Raw genomic sequence first — 16,686 nt, 5'->3', positions numbered from 1 at the left:
GGAGCCCTACGGAAAGACCCATTCCTGGTAACGTTTATTGGTTGGTGACAGTTTCAGAGACTGGAGCTGACAAATATGGTTTGGTAGTTTCTTACTGCCTCCTGTCATATGTGCAGTCATGAAAAAGAGCTGACGTTTAAAACAAACATCAGTTTGACAGCCAACATGTGCTGTGGTTAGTCGCTCAGTCCTGCCCGACTCTTTGCCACCCCATGGACTGTAGCCCGCCAGGCTCCTCTGTCCGTGGGGATTCTCCAGGCAGGAATACTGGAGTGGGTTGCTGTGTCCTCCTCCAGGGGAATCTTCCCAACCCAGGTCTCCTGCATTGCAGACGGATTCTTTACCTTCTGAGCCACTAGGGAAGCCCGCATGGGTCAATTACATTCTATAAGGAGGGTCATAGGCACTTGGGGAAGGGAGGAGGCCTGGAAAGAGGATGGATCTGCCTAGGGAACTGGTGGGATGGACAGGGCTGGGAAGTCATCATGTGGGAGTAAAGGAAAGATTGCTTGTTGAAGATCACCCACCCCTTCCTGCAGCCAGCTTGTTCTCTATGACTATTTTAGTTCACTTTGATGATTCTGGCTTGGGGGATGGGGGCTCTTAACAGTGGATTGGATTGGGGATGGGAATCCCAACAGAGCAAGCTCACAGGGGTATGTTTTTCTCATATAATGTGAGTAGTGGTGGGCTGGTGTGGCTCCAGGTCTCTTTTCTCCAGGGCTGTGATTCCTAGCATGCTGATTTTCTGTCTCCATGCTCTTCCCCAGTGGTCAGCAGGGTTCAACAAGAGAAACAGAACCACATCATCATAGAAGTTTTATTGGACAGGGCTGCCTTAGACCTTGCATGGTGGGGGGAGAAGGTAGAGGAGTCAATGCAAGGCCATTTGCTGTCTCTGGTTCTAGGGTTGAGAATGCAAATCAGCCAGAGGCAGCCAGGATAGAAAGTTGGGTGTGATCTGGAGCAAGAACAGACTTAGAACCGGAAGGGACAAAGTGGAATTCATGAACAGCTGTAGTCTTCAAAGGCAGACTGGATCTGAGTATGTGTCTCACTACTCAAAACTTTGATCATGGAGAGGTGCCTTTCATGGAACTGTGCAGGCACTTGGCTTACGACCTGGTGAAGCCGAAGATCTCGTAGGGGCTGAGGTCTGGGTGCTGCCTCGTGCCAGCGAGGAGAGCCAACCGATCAGCTATAATGTGCTAGAGTTACCACCATGCCTGGAGCTCTGCGCTGTCCTTCAGAGCGTGAAAACCGTGGCCGCTGCTTCAGTGTTGTCTTCCAGAGCTCATGCAACACTAAAACCGTGGAGGATTCTAGAAAACAGATCCTGTTTAGCTGAGTTGCCACAATACAAAGTCACCACACTGCCCCATTGGTCCAAGGCATTAAGTCCGTTGCATATCCTTCAGCCCAGAAATAATGTTATAGAAATAATGTACTACCTCCAGTAGACAGAATCTCAAAGTACACAATGATGTTATAGAGAAATGTATACAGATATACAGAGAAAGCAGAAATAGTGTTCATCCTTGCAAGAATCCAAATGTCCTACCATGGAGAACTGGTCTAATAGATTTTGATACACCTATGCAACACAATAAAAAATCATTAGAAAGGATGATGTGTATCTGTTTTTACTGATAATGTGGAGTTAAAAGCATGTAAATCATTCCATTCATATAAAATTTTATGCATAATTATTTGCACAGACCAGCATCTAGAAGGATATTCAGCAAAATATTAATGGTAATTTCTCTGGGTAGTACTTTTTTCTTTATGCCTTTCTGTCTTGGTGAATTTTTCTATGTATTACCTTTATATCAGGAAATGCAAGGAAGCTGCTTTTTATTTAGAAAAAAATTAATTATTGGAGGACTCTTTACTACTTGGTGGAAGGCAGGGGGTTAAATGCTAATGTTTTCAATTCTCTTCCCATTCTGTTCCTTAATGAATGGGAAGGTCTTATCAGTTTCTTGAAACTGATCAAGAAGATTGTCCTTCTTATTTGAAAATTGGAAATCATCACACATTAGGCAGCATTTCTAATGACATGGTGCCCTGCCCCACTGAAGTGACTGCTTTGACAATAGACTCTTGGTGTCTGTTAGCTAGTATCATTGCCAGCTCAGTTCTGATGCTACCGTTACCAGGAAGTCATAAACATGGCAGCAAAAAGTCAACTAAAGGGTCAAAAAAAAAAAGTCAAGTGAATAGAAACTAACTTCAAGACTCTTTTACAACATTAAGGGAAATTATGAGGGGGCAGGTGGAGAATCTTAATAGGGAAATGGAAACTATAAAAAAAAGAACAAAATGGAAATTCTAGAACTAAAACTTACAGCAGCTTGAGGTTGACAGATTAAAGGGTGAAACCTGAAGACTTAATCAAACCTTCCTTTTCTGTCATCAAGACTTTTGTGCTCCTGGGAAATATCCTCACTTTTTCCGTACCACATAAGACTTAGAGAACACTCATTTCCTGCTGCCTGCCCTTCACTTCTTTACCCAAGAAGTGAAGCATGGGTTTCCTGTGTTCTCAGATCCCTCAAATCTCTGAGAGGTACAGAGCAACCTTATCTAGGAAACCCTGTGTTAACATCTAAGCTTCCCCGGTTCTCCTAAACTTCACCTTCCCTCATTCATGTCCCATGAAACTACTAGGGGAGAAGTGGTGAAACTCTGCTCTTCCTTATCGCCTCTGATCTGGGTCTTGACTTTTAAAAGTCATAAGCTAAGAATTGACGCCTGTGTTCTGCTAAGACTGTCCTTTCTCTGAGGCAGTCAGCATAGAACTCCCTAGCTACTGCTAAAACTAGAGGATGGTTTGAAGTATCAGGAAGTACTGGGCAAAAAAAAAAAAAAAAACGAGCATAAGTTAATATGCCAAATTAATGCCTGGCTATATTTACATTCATGTAGGACTGTGTGTGTAACCAGGGCTTGGTGGGACTTATTACATCCTCACAGGATTGAGAAACAACTTGATAAGTCTTTGCAAACCAGAGTCAATAAAAAGTGCTTTACAAATGGATGTGAGAATACAACAGTTCTCTTGTCCTCAGACAGGAAATATGAGAAAGGTAAATCCATAACTGTTTATTAGCACAAGGGGTTAGAATAAATGAGTCACTCCAATAATGTTAGGAAATCAAATTACCTGTGATTCTAATTTCCTTTTTAAGATTGATAGAGGACAAAAAATCTAATATAATCATGAACACTTTCTTTTACGAGAAAGCTTTGTGTCTAAGAACAGAACCAACTGTAAGGTAGAAAAGCACATTTGACACAAAAGTAAGGCTATGATTATTCAACTTGTTTGTATAAAGTATCAACTCATTATAGTAATTTTGGAAAAATAGAAGAAAAAAGTCCCCCGTGAGTGAATCCATCAAAAATGGCCACTCTTAACATTCTGATGTGTGTTTCTTTCAATTTTTCTGCTACGTACATCTTTTTCCCCCTACTTGTGATATTATATGTAAATTTTTCTATACTTATTCTTAAAAAACTTAAAAGTATAATGATACTGAGCATAAACCCAGAGAAAACCATAATTCAAAAAGACACATGCACCTCAGTTTTCATTGCAGTGCTATTTACAGTAGCCAGGACATGGAAAAAAACCTAAATGTTCATCAGCAGAGAAATGGGTAAAGAAGATGTGGTACATATGTACAATGGAATATTACTCAGCCATAAAAAGGAATGAAGTTGGGTCATTTGTGGAGACGTGGAGGGACCTAGAGACTGTCAAACAGAGTAAAGTAAGTCAGAAAGAGAAAAGCAAATATTGTATATAGATGCACACATGTGGAATCTGAAACTGGTATAGATGATCTTATTTACAAAGCAGAAATAGAGATAGGGAGGTGGAGAACAAATGTATGGATACCAAGGGGAAAAGGGAAGTGGGATGAATTGAGAGATTGGGGTTGGCATATACACAGTCTTGGTACTCTGTATAAAAGAGATCAGTAAGGAAGACCTGCTGCACACCACAGGGAACTCCACCCCGTGCTCTGTGGCGACTTAAATGGGAAGGAAATCCAAAAAGAGGGGCTGTGTGTACACATGTAGCTGATCCACTTTGCTCTACAGTAGAAACGAATACAATGTTGGAAAGCAACTATACTCCAATACATTCTTTAAAGTATAATGAATACCTTATACTGAAATACATATTCAGTTCAGTTCAGTCGCTCAGTCATGTCCAACTCTTTGCAACCCCATGGACTGCAGCTCACCAGGCTTCCCTGTCCATCACCAGCTCCCAGAACTTACTCAAACTCATGTCCATCGAGTTGCTGATTCCATCCAACCATCTCATCCTCTGTTGTTCCCTTCTCCTCCTGCCTTCAGTCTTTCCCAGCATCAGGGTCTTTTCCAATGAGTCAGCTCTTTGCATCAGGTGGCCAAAGTATTGGAGTTTCAGCTTCAGCATCAGTCTTTCCAGTGAATATTCAGGACTGATTTCCTTTAGCATTGACTGGTTTGATCTCCTTGCTGTCCAAGGAACTCTGAAGAGTCTTCTCCAACACCACAGTTCAAAAGCATCAATTCTTTGGCACTCAGCCACCAGGGAGGCCCAAAGGCTTATTATATTCCCTAAACTGTTAAAGGCTTAGCACACATTACCTCATTACTTTTTCTATCAATTCTATAGGAAAGGTCAGAGATATCCTCCTCTTACAGCTGACCAAACTGAAAGGATACATGCTTGAAGTTCTATGTATAAGGAAGTTCCTTTCATTATTATTTGTATGTTTTTCTTAGGAACTAGCCTAAATGTCAAGGAAAAGAGACATATAAATATATTAGGTGTATCTATTCAATGGAATATTTTGCAACTAAAACAAACTAATACCTTGCAAATCCCCGCTACTCCTGCCCCTGAGTTTCTCCTTTTTTATTCTCTCCAGTATCGTATCAAATCCAGGAGAAGTAGGAGGGAGAAGAGTATTGACTTAAGAAAGACAGCAGATAAAAATGTGGTTAATTTTATCAGGTGGGCATATATAGATATATAGACATATCCTACAGTTTGATTTGCTATTATTAAATATTTTTGTCACATAGGGTGTGTTTTGTTATGATGACATCTGTGTGTCAAAGGGGAATGCCACAGGCCATGGCTGAGGTCTGTGGTTTTTCGTCTCCCTAGCCCTACTGCCTTGAACACACCATGTGATTTTGTTACTTTTTGTCATTTGTTTGTTGACTATCTCCCTCGGAAAGAATTTCAGTTCCTAGAAGGAAAGGATCTTGGTCGCTTTAATTCAGTGATGTATCATCCCAGGAACTAGAACTGTGCCTGACATAGAGTCGTGAAAGTGAAAGTCGCTCAGTTGTGTCCGACTCTGCGACCCATGTACTATATAATCCATGGAATTCTCCAGGCCAGAATACTGGAGTGGTTGCCTTTCCTTTCTCCAGGGGGTCTTCCCAACCCAGGAATTGAACCGGGGTCTCCTGCATTGCAGGCGGATTCTTACCAACTGAGCTATCAATAAGTGCTTGATAAATATGTGTTGAATGAACAAAGAGTGGAGCAATGGGCTGAGCCGGTGCTCCTGAGGGTTTAACCTGATGGGTGCAGAGACGTGGTCACTGACTTTTGCAGAAGGTACTCCATTGGTGACCCTGCTTAGAGCTCTTTTGGTGAAGTGGCAGGGACAAAACCTGATTACAGAGGAGCTGGAGGAGAGAATGAGGAGAGAACTGATGATGAGAAAACACAGGAATGAAGACCACAATATGGAGGAGTTTTGGAGAACTATGAGCGGGTGCTGAAATTCAGTGGTAACTGGAGGGATCATGGAGTCCCCCTTATAAACTGGGCATTAGTGGATAGATGGAAATTGTCCTGTACAGAAGGAGAAAAGGATGATTCAGAAGCAAAAATCAGTAATTGCCAGTGCAAACACCTTGAGTATTTTGACAAGTTTTGGGGGGGGGGTGTGTCATAAAGGAGGTCAGGTGCGTTTCCTCCTGGATGAGTCAGTGTATGTGGGCACAGATGCAGGTATGTTGGCAGAATGGATGGAGAGGATAAGGAGGTTGTCCAATAGAAAAGGAAGAAGGGATGTGGGCAATTTCAAATAGAAACAGTGCATAATCACTTCCAGGAGTTGGAAAGTACGTTAACTGGGAAATTGTGGCCTTTTAGATCCAAATTAAGATAATCTGCCATGGAGCTTGGCATTTATAAAGGCAGGCATGTTCAGTAAAAACTACATTTTATTGTGCTTCACATATACTGCGGTTTTTGTTTTTTGGGTTTTTTTTTACAAATCAAAGTTTTATGGCAACCCTGAATCAAGCAAGTCTACTGACACTGTTTTTCCCACAGCATTTGATCTGTACCACATTTTGGTAATGCTCATAGTATTTCAAGCTTTTTCATTGTTATTTTATTTGTTATGGTGATCTGTGATCACTGATCTTTGCTGTTACTACTGTCATTGTTTGGAGTTGGTCCGAACTGCTCCCATAAAAGACAGTGAACTAAGTGGATCAAATGTGTATGTTTGGACTGCTCAACTGACAGGACAAGGACAACTCAAGGACAGTCAACTGACCTTATCTCTCTCCTTCTCCTCAGGCCTCCCATTCTGAGACACAGCATTATTGATGTTAGGCCAGTCAATAGCAATGGCCTGTCATGGCCTGTAAGTGTTCAAGTGAAAGGAAGAGCTGCAATTCTTTTAGTTTAAACAAAGTTTAGTGAGGAAGACATGTCAAAAGCTGAGATAGGCTAAAGCTAGGTCTCTTGAGCCAAACAGCCAAGTTGTGAAGGAAAAGGAAAACTTCCTAAGGAAGTTAAAAGTGCTACTTCAGTGAATACATGAACAATAAAAAGCCAAACAGTGTTATTTGCTGATATGGAGACATTTTACTGACTAAAATAGAAAATCAAAGCAGCCGCAACATTCTGTTAACCCAAAGCCTAGTCCAGAAAAAGGCCCTAATTCTCTTCCATTCTGTGAAGGCTGAGAGGGGTGAGGAAACTGCAGAAGAAAAGTCTGAAGCTAACAGAGGTTGGTTCAGGAGATTTAAGGAAAGAAGCATCTCTATAACATAAAAGTACAAGGTAAAGTAGATCTAGCTAAGATCTGATAGAAGATCTAGCTAAGATCATTAATGAAGGTGGTACACTAAACAGTGATTTTCAGTGTAGACAAAATAGCCTTCTATTGAAGGAAGATGCCATCCAGGACGTTCACAGCTGGAGAGAAGTCAATGCCTGGTTTCAAAGCTTCAAAGGGCAGGCAGAATTTTTAGGGGTTCATGCCACTGGTGACTTTAGGCTGAAGTCAATGCTCATTTATCATTCCAGATATACTAGGGATTTTTCTTAAGAATTTCCATAAGAATTCTTAAGAATCCATAGTAATTGTACTCTGCCTGTGCTCTATAAATGGAACAGTAAATCATAGAAGCAGCACATCTGTTTGCCACTTGGTTTATTTTAGGAACATTCGTGATTCATGGGAAGAGGTCAAAATATCAACCTCAACAGAAGTTTGGAAGAAATTGATTCCAACCCTCATGGATGATTTTGAGGAAAGCTTCGTGGAGGAAGTGACTACAGATGTGGGGAAATAGCAAGAGAACTAGAATTGGAAGTGGAGCCTGAAGATGTGGCTGAACTGCTGCAATCTTGTGATAATAACCAGCAAGGATCTACTATATAGCACGGGGAACACTGCTCAATACTTTGTAACAGACTAAATGGGAAGAGAATTTGAAAAAGAACAGATGCATGTACATGTACGCTGAATCACCCCGCTGTACATCCGAAACTAACACTATATTGTTAATCAATTATGTGCTGCTGTGCTTAGCCGGTCAGTCATGTCTGACTCTTTGTGACCCCCAGGATCCTCTGCCCATGGGGTTCTCCAGGCAAGAATACTGGAGTGGGTTGCCATGCCCTTCTCCAGGGAATCGTCCCAATCCAGGGATTGAACCCAAGTCTCTTGCATTTCAGGTAGATTTTTACTCTCTGAGCTACCACTATACCCAATATAAAATAAAAAGGTTAAAAAAAAAACAAAACACCTGAATGGATGAGGAGTTGTTGCTTATGAATGAGCAAAGAAAGTGGTTTCTTGAGATGTAATCTGCTCCTGGTAAAGATGCTGTGAAGATAGTTGAAATGATAACAAAGGGTGTAGAATATTGCCTAACTTTAGTTAATAAAGCTGCAGCAGAATCTGAGAGAATTGATTCCAGTTTTGAAAGAAATTCTACTGTGAATAAAACGCTATCAGCCCTGCATACTACAGAGAAGTCATTTGTGAAAAGAAGAGTCCATCAGTGTGGCAAACTCCACTGTTGTCTTATTTTTAAAAATGCCGCAGCCAACCCAACCTCAGCAACCACCACCATGATCAGTCATCAGCCATCAACATCAGGTGGAGATCCCCCAGCAGCAAAAACAGTATGACTTGCTGAAGGCTCAGGTGATGGCTAGCACTTTTTGGTTTTTTTTTTTAGCAATAAAGTAGTTTTAAATAAAGGTATGTACACTTTTTAAGACATAATACTATTTCACATTTAATAGAGTATAAAATAGTATAGACATAACTTTTATCTGCACTGGGAAATAAAATAAACTATGTGACTAGCTTGAATGACTGTAGGTTAGGAGTCTTCTGACAGGTGTACCAGCCTCCAGCCCTGTTCACCTCTGTTCAGTCATTTATATTACGGCCTGAGTGATCATTCCAAAAAGGAGACGTGATCATGATGCTCCCCTGTTTATAACTAGTCAGTGTTTCCCTACTGCCTTCAGATTAAAGTCTAGATTCTTCCACTTGGCATAGAAGACCCATCATGCCCTGGCTCCTGCCTACCCTCCATGAAGACAATGACAATGGGAGAGATAAAAAGAATAAAAGTTTAAAAACTGGAAAAAAGCGAACAACAAACTACTGACTTGGTAGGCCAGGGATAAATACTTTTTGTGGTCATGAATTGTTAAGTTGAAAATTAAAAGCAAGAAGTTGATTATATTAGACAAAAACACACAGAAATATGTATAATAAAGATTTCACCTAAATTGATGATAGAGAAGAACATTAGCAAAAAGAATATTAAGCATAAACTGAGGAGTGGGATGGTGCCCAGAGGCGGGAACATATTCTGTAAATCTAAGTTCAAAAAATAGGGAACCCAGCCACTGCCCAAAGTTGCAACAATTTGAACAAAAAAGAAGGAAAATATTTAGTAGATTTGAATCAAACTGCATTATAAAAATTCATGTGTCTATATAAAGATCAAGATAGAGAGAAAGAACTCATAAGTCACCATTGAGATGGCTTGTAAATTGACTTTTTACTTTGACAATTGGTAGCTAAAGAGAAAGAAGTAAGCATTTATAAACTCGTTCCTATAAGAAATAGATCAAATGGGGCTATTTGGCTATATAGCCAATAAGGGAAAGTGCTTGAGTTTCCCTGATGGCTCAGACTATAAAGAATCCGCCTGCAGTGTGGGCGACCTGGGCTCGATACCTGGGTTGGGAAGATCCCCTGGAGGAGAGCATGGCAACCCACTCCAGTATTCTTGCCTGGAGAATCCCAGGGACAGCGAAGCCTGGCGGGCTATAGTCCATGGGGTCGCAAAGAGTTGGACACGACTGGGTGACTAAGTTGCTTGCAATTCTAAGACCCTTGACTACAGCGAGCTAGATGGGCTTGGAGAGAATGTATTTCAAGTACTTCTGCTCCCTCTAGAGGAGAAATGTAAATAAATCAGGTCTGTCAGATTTTGTTAAGAGTTTTGAAGTTAAATTTTAGTGTCATTTAAAAGAGAGAACTCATTTGGAAGTAGTGAGGGAAATCTAGCTTTAATTAATTATAATTTTTAAATTTAAAATTAATAATTTTCCATAATCATATCACTTTAATATGATTCCTGTTTCTAATCTGAAATATGTTCTTCCAGTTTAGTCTGCTGTACAGTATTACACGGGGCTTCCCAGGTGGCGCTAGTGGTAAGGAACCCACCTGCCAATACAGGAGAAATAAGAGACGCAGGTTCGACCCTGGGTTGGGAAGATCCCTTGGAAGAGGGCATGGCAACCCACTCCAGTATTCTTGTCTGGAGAACTCAGAGGACAGAGGATCCTGGGGAGCTACGGTCCGTGGGTCACAAAGAGTCAGACACCAATAATAGAGATATTAACCCTTGGAGATTTTTCCCCAGGACTGTCTGCTCTTTTATTTTAACTTTTTGGGTTTTTTGTTTTTTTTTTCCTTTGGACATGGAGAGCAGCATATAAATTTTAACTGTAAACACTTTACAAAGCCAAACACATATCTTGACTTTTAATTAGGTCACATGATGGCCATTGGAGATAATAAAAAGGTAAGACATGCTTGGTTTTCTCTAAACATTATTTAGGGCTTAGATTAGTGTGTTCCAAATTGTTAAACAGTTACTCCTACATTCTATATTGATTAATCTTTCTCTTCCTCATTGATTTGAAATGCATTCTTTGTTATGTATATAGTAAAATCTATATTTTGACTTTTTATTAATTTAGCATTTTCTTTGTCATACTTCACATTGTTTTAATTACCATATCTTTATATGATTAAAACAGAATAGGATTGATCCTCTCACAGCTAATTTTTGTTCAGTACTTTCTTCCCTTTTTATTCTCCAAGTGAACTTTAGGATCATTTTGTCAATGTGGGCAAAAATTACTGTTCTTTTAAAGAAGTAACTCAGAGCAGTAGACATTTTGATTAAACCTATAAATTAGTTATTTTCATATTCAGTCTTTCTAATTAGGAATATAACTAGGAAAATTAACTGGTCACTTTTCCAAGTCTTACTTTATATTTTTAATATAATATGCACTTTTTTCTTCATAACATCATTATGTACCTTGTTAAGACTATCCCCAGGCAATATGCATGTTTTGTTAGTTATTGCAAACAAGACCTTTATTTGGCTTGTTTTTGTAGAGCTTCTGGTACATAAAAATGTTATTGATTTATATTGCTTTTATATTAAGCCATACTTGTAAACTTTTATTCTTTCTTTTATATTTTATGTATATACAATATCAGTTTAGAATGATGCTTCTCTTTCATCTTAGGAAATTCGTGTGTAGAAAAGAGCTAACAAAATAGGCCTGAGCCTCCTATCATTACACAGACCTGCTTGCATAGTTCGCCCTTGGCTGGTTTCTGGAAACTTGGACTTTGGGAGGGTTGCCATCCTTCTCTAAGTGATAAGGGTGGTATAACATTTTTAGACTGTGCAAAAATATGGCTTCCTGAGGAGACCAGGAAAGCCATTTTGCACCTGGCAGAATCAAAGTATAGATTATTTTACTTCAGAGCTTCTTCAGTATATTTTGGGAAATTATGGATCGTCATGTTCCCATGCATGCATTACCTGAAGAGATCCAAAAGATCTTGTCTTTAAGATATCTAGGCTTGATGTTTTAAAGCAGAGACATGGGAGAGAACAAGATGGCAGAGGAATAGGTGGACGTGGAGTACATCTTTCTCTACGGATACATCAGGAATACACCTTCAGACACAGAAGTGCATGCAGAACACCAGCTGAGAGTGGACAGGAGGACCTGACCAGCGGAAAAGAATATACAGAACCACGCAAAACTCAGTAGGAGAAAGCAACTAGGGGGGAAAACAGGAGTGTTAGTAGGACTGGACCTGCCCTGGGCGGGTGGGGGAACTGAAGCAAGGGTCCAGTCCCCACACGAGGCAATTGTCTGAGTCAAAGGAGAAACATTTAAGGCTGAGAGTGAAACAGCTGATCTGTGGCAGCCTAAATGGGATGAGAATCAGACAGTCCTTGATGCAGCCATACATACACCGGGTGGGAATGTGGGTCTCCTGGAAGGGGCAGTGGCTGGGAGTTGGAGTTTAGGAATTGTGGAGCAATCCCTGGGCAAGGGCTGCTGTTGACTGCAGTGAGACAGATCAAGGGGATGTGAGGGAGGAGATCTTGGGAAATGCCAGTGGAGGAAAACCAGACAGCCGTGGAAGCAAGATGATACTGCTGAGTCACACGTAAGGGGTGGAGCCATCACCATAGCCTCTCTCTCTCCACATGCCAGCATCAACAGCTGAACAATAGAGAGGCTGGCCCATCAAACCCCTGACCACTGAACTACAGAGTAGGACCCCGACCAGGGTGCCCCTTTAAGTGCCTGACACTTTACTGGCCGATCTACAGAGTAGGACCCCCAGTCATGGGGGCCCTGACTGAGCAACTGAGAAGGACCCCAGACAAGGGAGCCCTGTAAGTGCCTAAATGGGTAGAGCTATGAAGAAAGACTGGCCAAAGAGGTTTTCTGATCACCAGCTACCAGAGGCTCGAAAAAAGACTCTGACCGGGCCATAACTCCTGCAGCGGAGGCAGTCCGTATCCCTGCATGTTTGGCGCCGCCAGGGTCCCCGCAAGCCAAGCAGCTCTGCCACCTTCCAGCTCAACCCTCACAGGGGCAAAGCTGCCACAGGCAAAAAAAAAAAAAAAAACTGACGTCTATGAGCGCAGAGTCACTGCAGGCCTTGTCTGACTCTTTGCGACCCGGTAGACTGTGGCCTGCCAGGCTTCTCTGTCAGAGAGGGGGTTCCCCAGGCAAGAATACTGGAGCGTACTGGCCAATATTGGCTGCCATACCTTCTAGAGCACTATATTTGCTACTACCCCAGCTGCCAACCCCCCTGAGTACCTGGTGCTGCCAGAACCCCTGCGACCCAAGCAGCTGCACCACCTCGACACCTGGCCCTCACAGGGGCAAACCCAAATACTCCAGGGCAGACTCAGGAGCAAACCCCAGTGGACGACCCACATGTAGAGGTGGAAATAAAACCACCACTGAAGTCCAGGGGCAGTATGGCTAAGGAAGAAGACCCAAAACCTTCCCACCAGCTGTGCAAGCTGCAGATTAAATCCACACGATCAACTAAGCAGACTCTGTGTCTATGGAAAATATGAAAGGCCATTGAGAGCTCCCAGAAAGGAAAATGCACTAGCTCTGATAGCTGTGGACATTGGCGGCAAGAACACACAGGAGTAGGACCAGATTAGAATCTGAGCTGCCCTCACAGAGGGTCCAGAGATCAGCACAGTGTTGGAGGGCATCCTAGGGAGGTGAGGGGGACTGTGATTCCCAGTGTGGGAAAAGACTCTGGCAGCAGTGACTCAAGAAAAACATTTACTATTCTTATTTTTTGACTTGTTCTGTAGATTCTTCTGGATTTTTTTCTTTTTCTTCCCCCCTCTGTTGTAGTTGTCGATTTTACTGGCACTAAGAAATCCAGTTAAGCTTTTGAGCTTTATTTTTTTTTCCGCTCGGTCACATTTTTTCATTGTTGTCAGAAACCTCTGCCCCTACATTGAGCTTTTGCGGTTCTGTGGTGTTTTCCTCTTTTTCCTTTTTTCTTTTCTAAATTTTAATTTTTTAAGCCTATTGTTATTTTTTTCTACATTTCTTCCTTTGTTTGCTTTTTCTACTGTTCTTTTCCCTTTGCAGTTAATCTTTAATGTATATAAATCTTCATTTACCTTTATTTAACTTTGCATATCTATTCTTTCTTTCTTTTCTTTCTCTCCTTTCCTCTCAACATATTTGTTAGTTTCATTTTCATTGCTTTATTCCCCAGTTGGCACCTTGCTTTAGTTTTGTTTTTCAGTTTGTGCTTTAATTAGTTCTGTTCTGGTAGATATAATTTTTGGTTTCCTTTGTTCACCAGGTCAATCCATTGTACTTTATTTTTGTTGGACTGTTTTGATTTTGCCTATGGGTGTGTATGTATATATGTATATTCAGTCACACTTTCTATTGTTGTTACAAACCTCTGCCTCTACATTGGGCTTTTGAAGTTCTGTGGAGTTTTCCTTTTTTCCCCCCTTTTTTCTTCTTCTTCCGGTTTTTTCTTTTTTCTCTTTTTTATAACTTTAATTTTTAATTTTTTAAACATATTATATTTTTCCTACATTTATTGCTTTGTTTGCCTTTCCTACTCTTCTTTTCCCCTTGCAATTAATCTTTAACATATATAAATCTTCTTCATCTACCTCTATTTAACTTTGCATATCTATTCTTCCTTTCCTCTCAACATATTTGTTAGTTTTGTTTTCATTACTTTATTCCTCACTTGGCAACTTGTTTTAATTTTGTTTTCCAGTTTGTGCTTAAGTTAGTTTTGTTCTTAACTGGTAAATATAATTTTTTATTTCCTTTGTTCACTGGCTCAATCTACTGTACTTTATTTTTGTTGAACTGTTTTCACTTTGCTCATGGGTGTATATGTATACATGTATATTCCATTATTTTCATTATTATTTGCCTGATTTTGTAACTGTCATTTGTCTGCTGTTCATCTTTGGTTTCTCATTTTTGGATATTTGTTTTACTCTCCCTTAATGCCATAGCAAACCACTTGTGGAATCTTCATTCCTGACCAGAGATCAAACCCTGAGCCTTTGGAGTGGGAGCACTGACTCCAAGACCCTAGACTACCAGAGAACTAACCCTACGAAGTATCAAACGGTATCACACAAAGGAAACACTTGAATACAAGACCTGGCATAACCCAGCCACCAGTAGCACCCTGTGCAGGACATCCCATATAAACAGCAAACAAAACAAAAATACAAACCCAATCATCAGCAGACAGGAGTACCACCTTACTCAGCCTCGCCCATCAGAGGAAAAACAAACAAACAAACAAACAAAAACTCATCACAAGTCTCACTCTATATGAAGCTTACACAAACCACTGGACCAACCTTAGGAGGGCAGAAACCAAAAGGAAGAAAGAATTCAACCTTCTTCAAGGAAAGAATTCAATTTTCCTTGAAGCCTGGGAAAAGGAAACCTCAAAAACAATAACTTAAAAAAAAAAAAAAAGACAGAGAAAAAGTGCACAAATGAAGAAACAAACTAGAAACACAGAAGTCCAAATAAATGAAGAGGAAACAGGAAAATTACCTGAAAGAGAATTCAGAATAATGATAGTAAAGATGATCAAAAACCTTGAAAACAAAATGGAGGAAATGCAAGAATCAATTAACAAAGACCTAGAAGAATTAAAGAATAAGCATACACAGACAAAACAACACAATTACTGAAATTAAAATACTCTAGAAGGAATCAATAGCAGACTATCTGAAGCAGAAGAACGAATTAGTGAGCTGGAAGATAAAATGTTGGAAGTAACTTCTGAAGAGCAGAATAAAGTAAAAAGAATGAAAAGAGCTGAGGGCAGTCTCAGAGACCTCTGAGACTTTGATATTTGACCATATCAAATGCACCAACATTTGAATTATAGGGGTCCCAGAAGAAGAAGAGAAAAAGAAAGGGTATGAGAAAATTTTTGAAGAGATTATAGTTGAAAATTTCCCCAACATGGAAAAGGAAAAAGCCAATCAAGTCCAAGAGGCACAAAGAGTCCCATACAGGATAAACCCAAGGAGAAACATGCCAAGACACATACTAATCAAACTAACAAAGACTGAACAGAAAGAAAGAATATTAAAAGCAGCAAGGGAGAAGCAACAAGTAACATACAAGAGAAACCCAGTACACTTAACGGCTGATCTTTCAGCAGAAACTCTTTCAGGCCAGACGGGAATGGCAGGATATATTTCAGGTACTGAAAGGGAAAATCTACAACCAAGATTACTGTAACTGGCAAGGATCTCACTCAGAATTGATGGAGAAATCAAAAGCTTTTCAGACAAGCAAAAGTTAAGAGAATTCAGTACCACCAAACCAGCTTTACAAGAAATGTTAAAGGGACTTATATAGTCAAGAAATACAAGAGAAGAAAAAAGATCTACAAAATCAACCCCAAACAATTAGAAAATGGCAATAGGAACGTATATATCAATAATTACTTTAAATGAAATGGATTAAAGGCTCCAACAAAAAGACATAGGCTGACTGAATGGATACAAAAACAAGACCCATATATATGCTGTCTACCAAGAAACCCACTTCAGACCTCAAGACACATATAGACTGAAAGTGAGAGGATGGAAAAATATATTCCATGCAAATGGGAAGCAAAAGAAAACTGGAGTAGCAATCCTCATATCAGACAAAATAGACCTTAAAATAAAGATTACAAGAGATAAGGAAGGACACTACATAATGATCAAGGGATCAATCCAAGAGGAAGACATAACAATTGTAAATATCTATGCACTCAACTTAGGAGCACCTCAATAAATAAGACAAACACTAACAAACATAAAAGGAGAAGTTGACAGTAACACAATAATATTAGGAGACTTTAACACCCCACTCACACCAATGGACAGATCATCAAAACAGAAAATTAATAAGGAAACACAAGTCTTAAATGATACATTAGATGAGATGGATCTCATTGATATCTTCAGGACATTCCATCCAAATGCAGAAGAATACATCTTCTTCTCAAGTACACATGGAACATTCTCCAGGATAGACCACATCTTGGTTCACAAATCAAGCCTCAGTAAATTTAAGAAAATTTAAATCATGTCAAGCATCTTCTCTGACCACAATGCTATGAAACTAGATATCAATTACAAGAAAAAAAAACTGTAAGAAACATTAAAAAATGGAGATTAAACAACACATTTCTAAATAACCAAGAGGTTACTTAAGAAATCAAAAGGGAAATCAAAAAA

General features: G+C 40.1%; 1 protein-coding gene across 1 annotated transcript in view; it reads left to right on the top strand.

Moving 5' to 3' along the window:
• Window positions 1-625: 625 nt before the first annotated feature.
• The window catches only part of ANKDD1A (ankyrin repeat and death domain containing 1A), a 48,613-nt gene continuing 32,552 nt past the window's right edge, over window positions 626-16,686 (top strand). The window contains 3 exon segments of the mRNA XM_043921120.1: window positions 626-656; window positions 771-865; window positions 1,107-1,398. Coding sequence (XP_043777055.1) covers window positions 626-656; window positions 771-865; window positions 1,107-1,398 — 418 coding nt within the window.

Source organism: Cervus elaphus, chromosome 12 (assembly GCF_910594005.1).
Source record: "Cervus elaphus chromosome 12, mCerEla1.1, whole genome shotgun sequence".
Classification (NCBI taxonomy): Eukaryota; Metazoa; Chordata; class Mammalia; order Artiodactyla; family Cervidae; genus Cervus; species Cervus elaphus.
The sequence above is the reverse complement of the archived record's forward strand: the minus strand, read 5'-3'. Positions and strand labels throughout refer to the sequence as shown.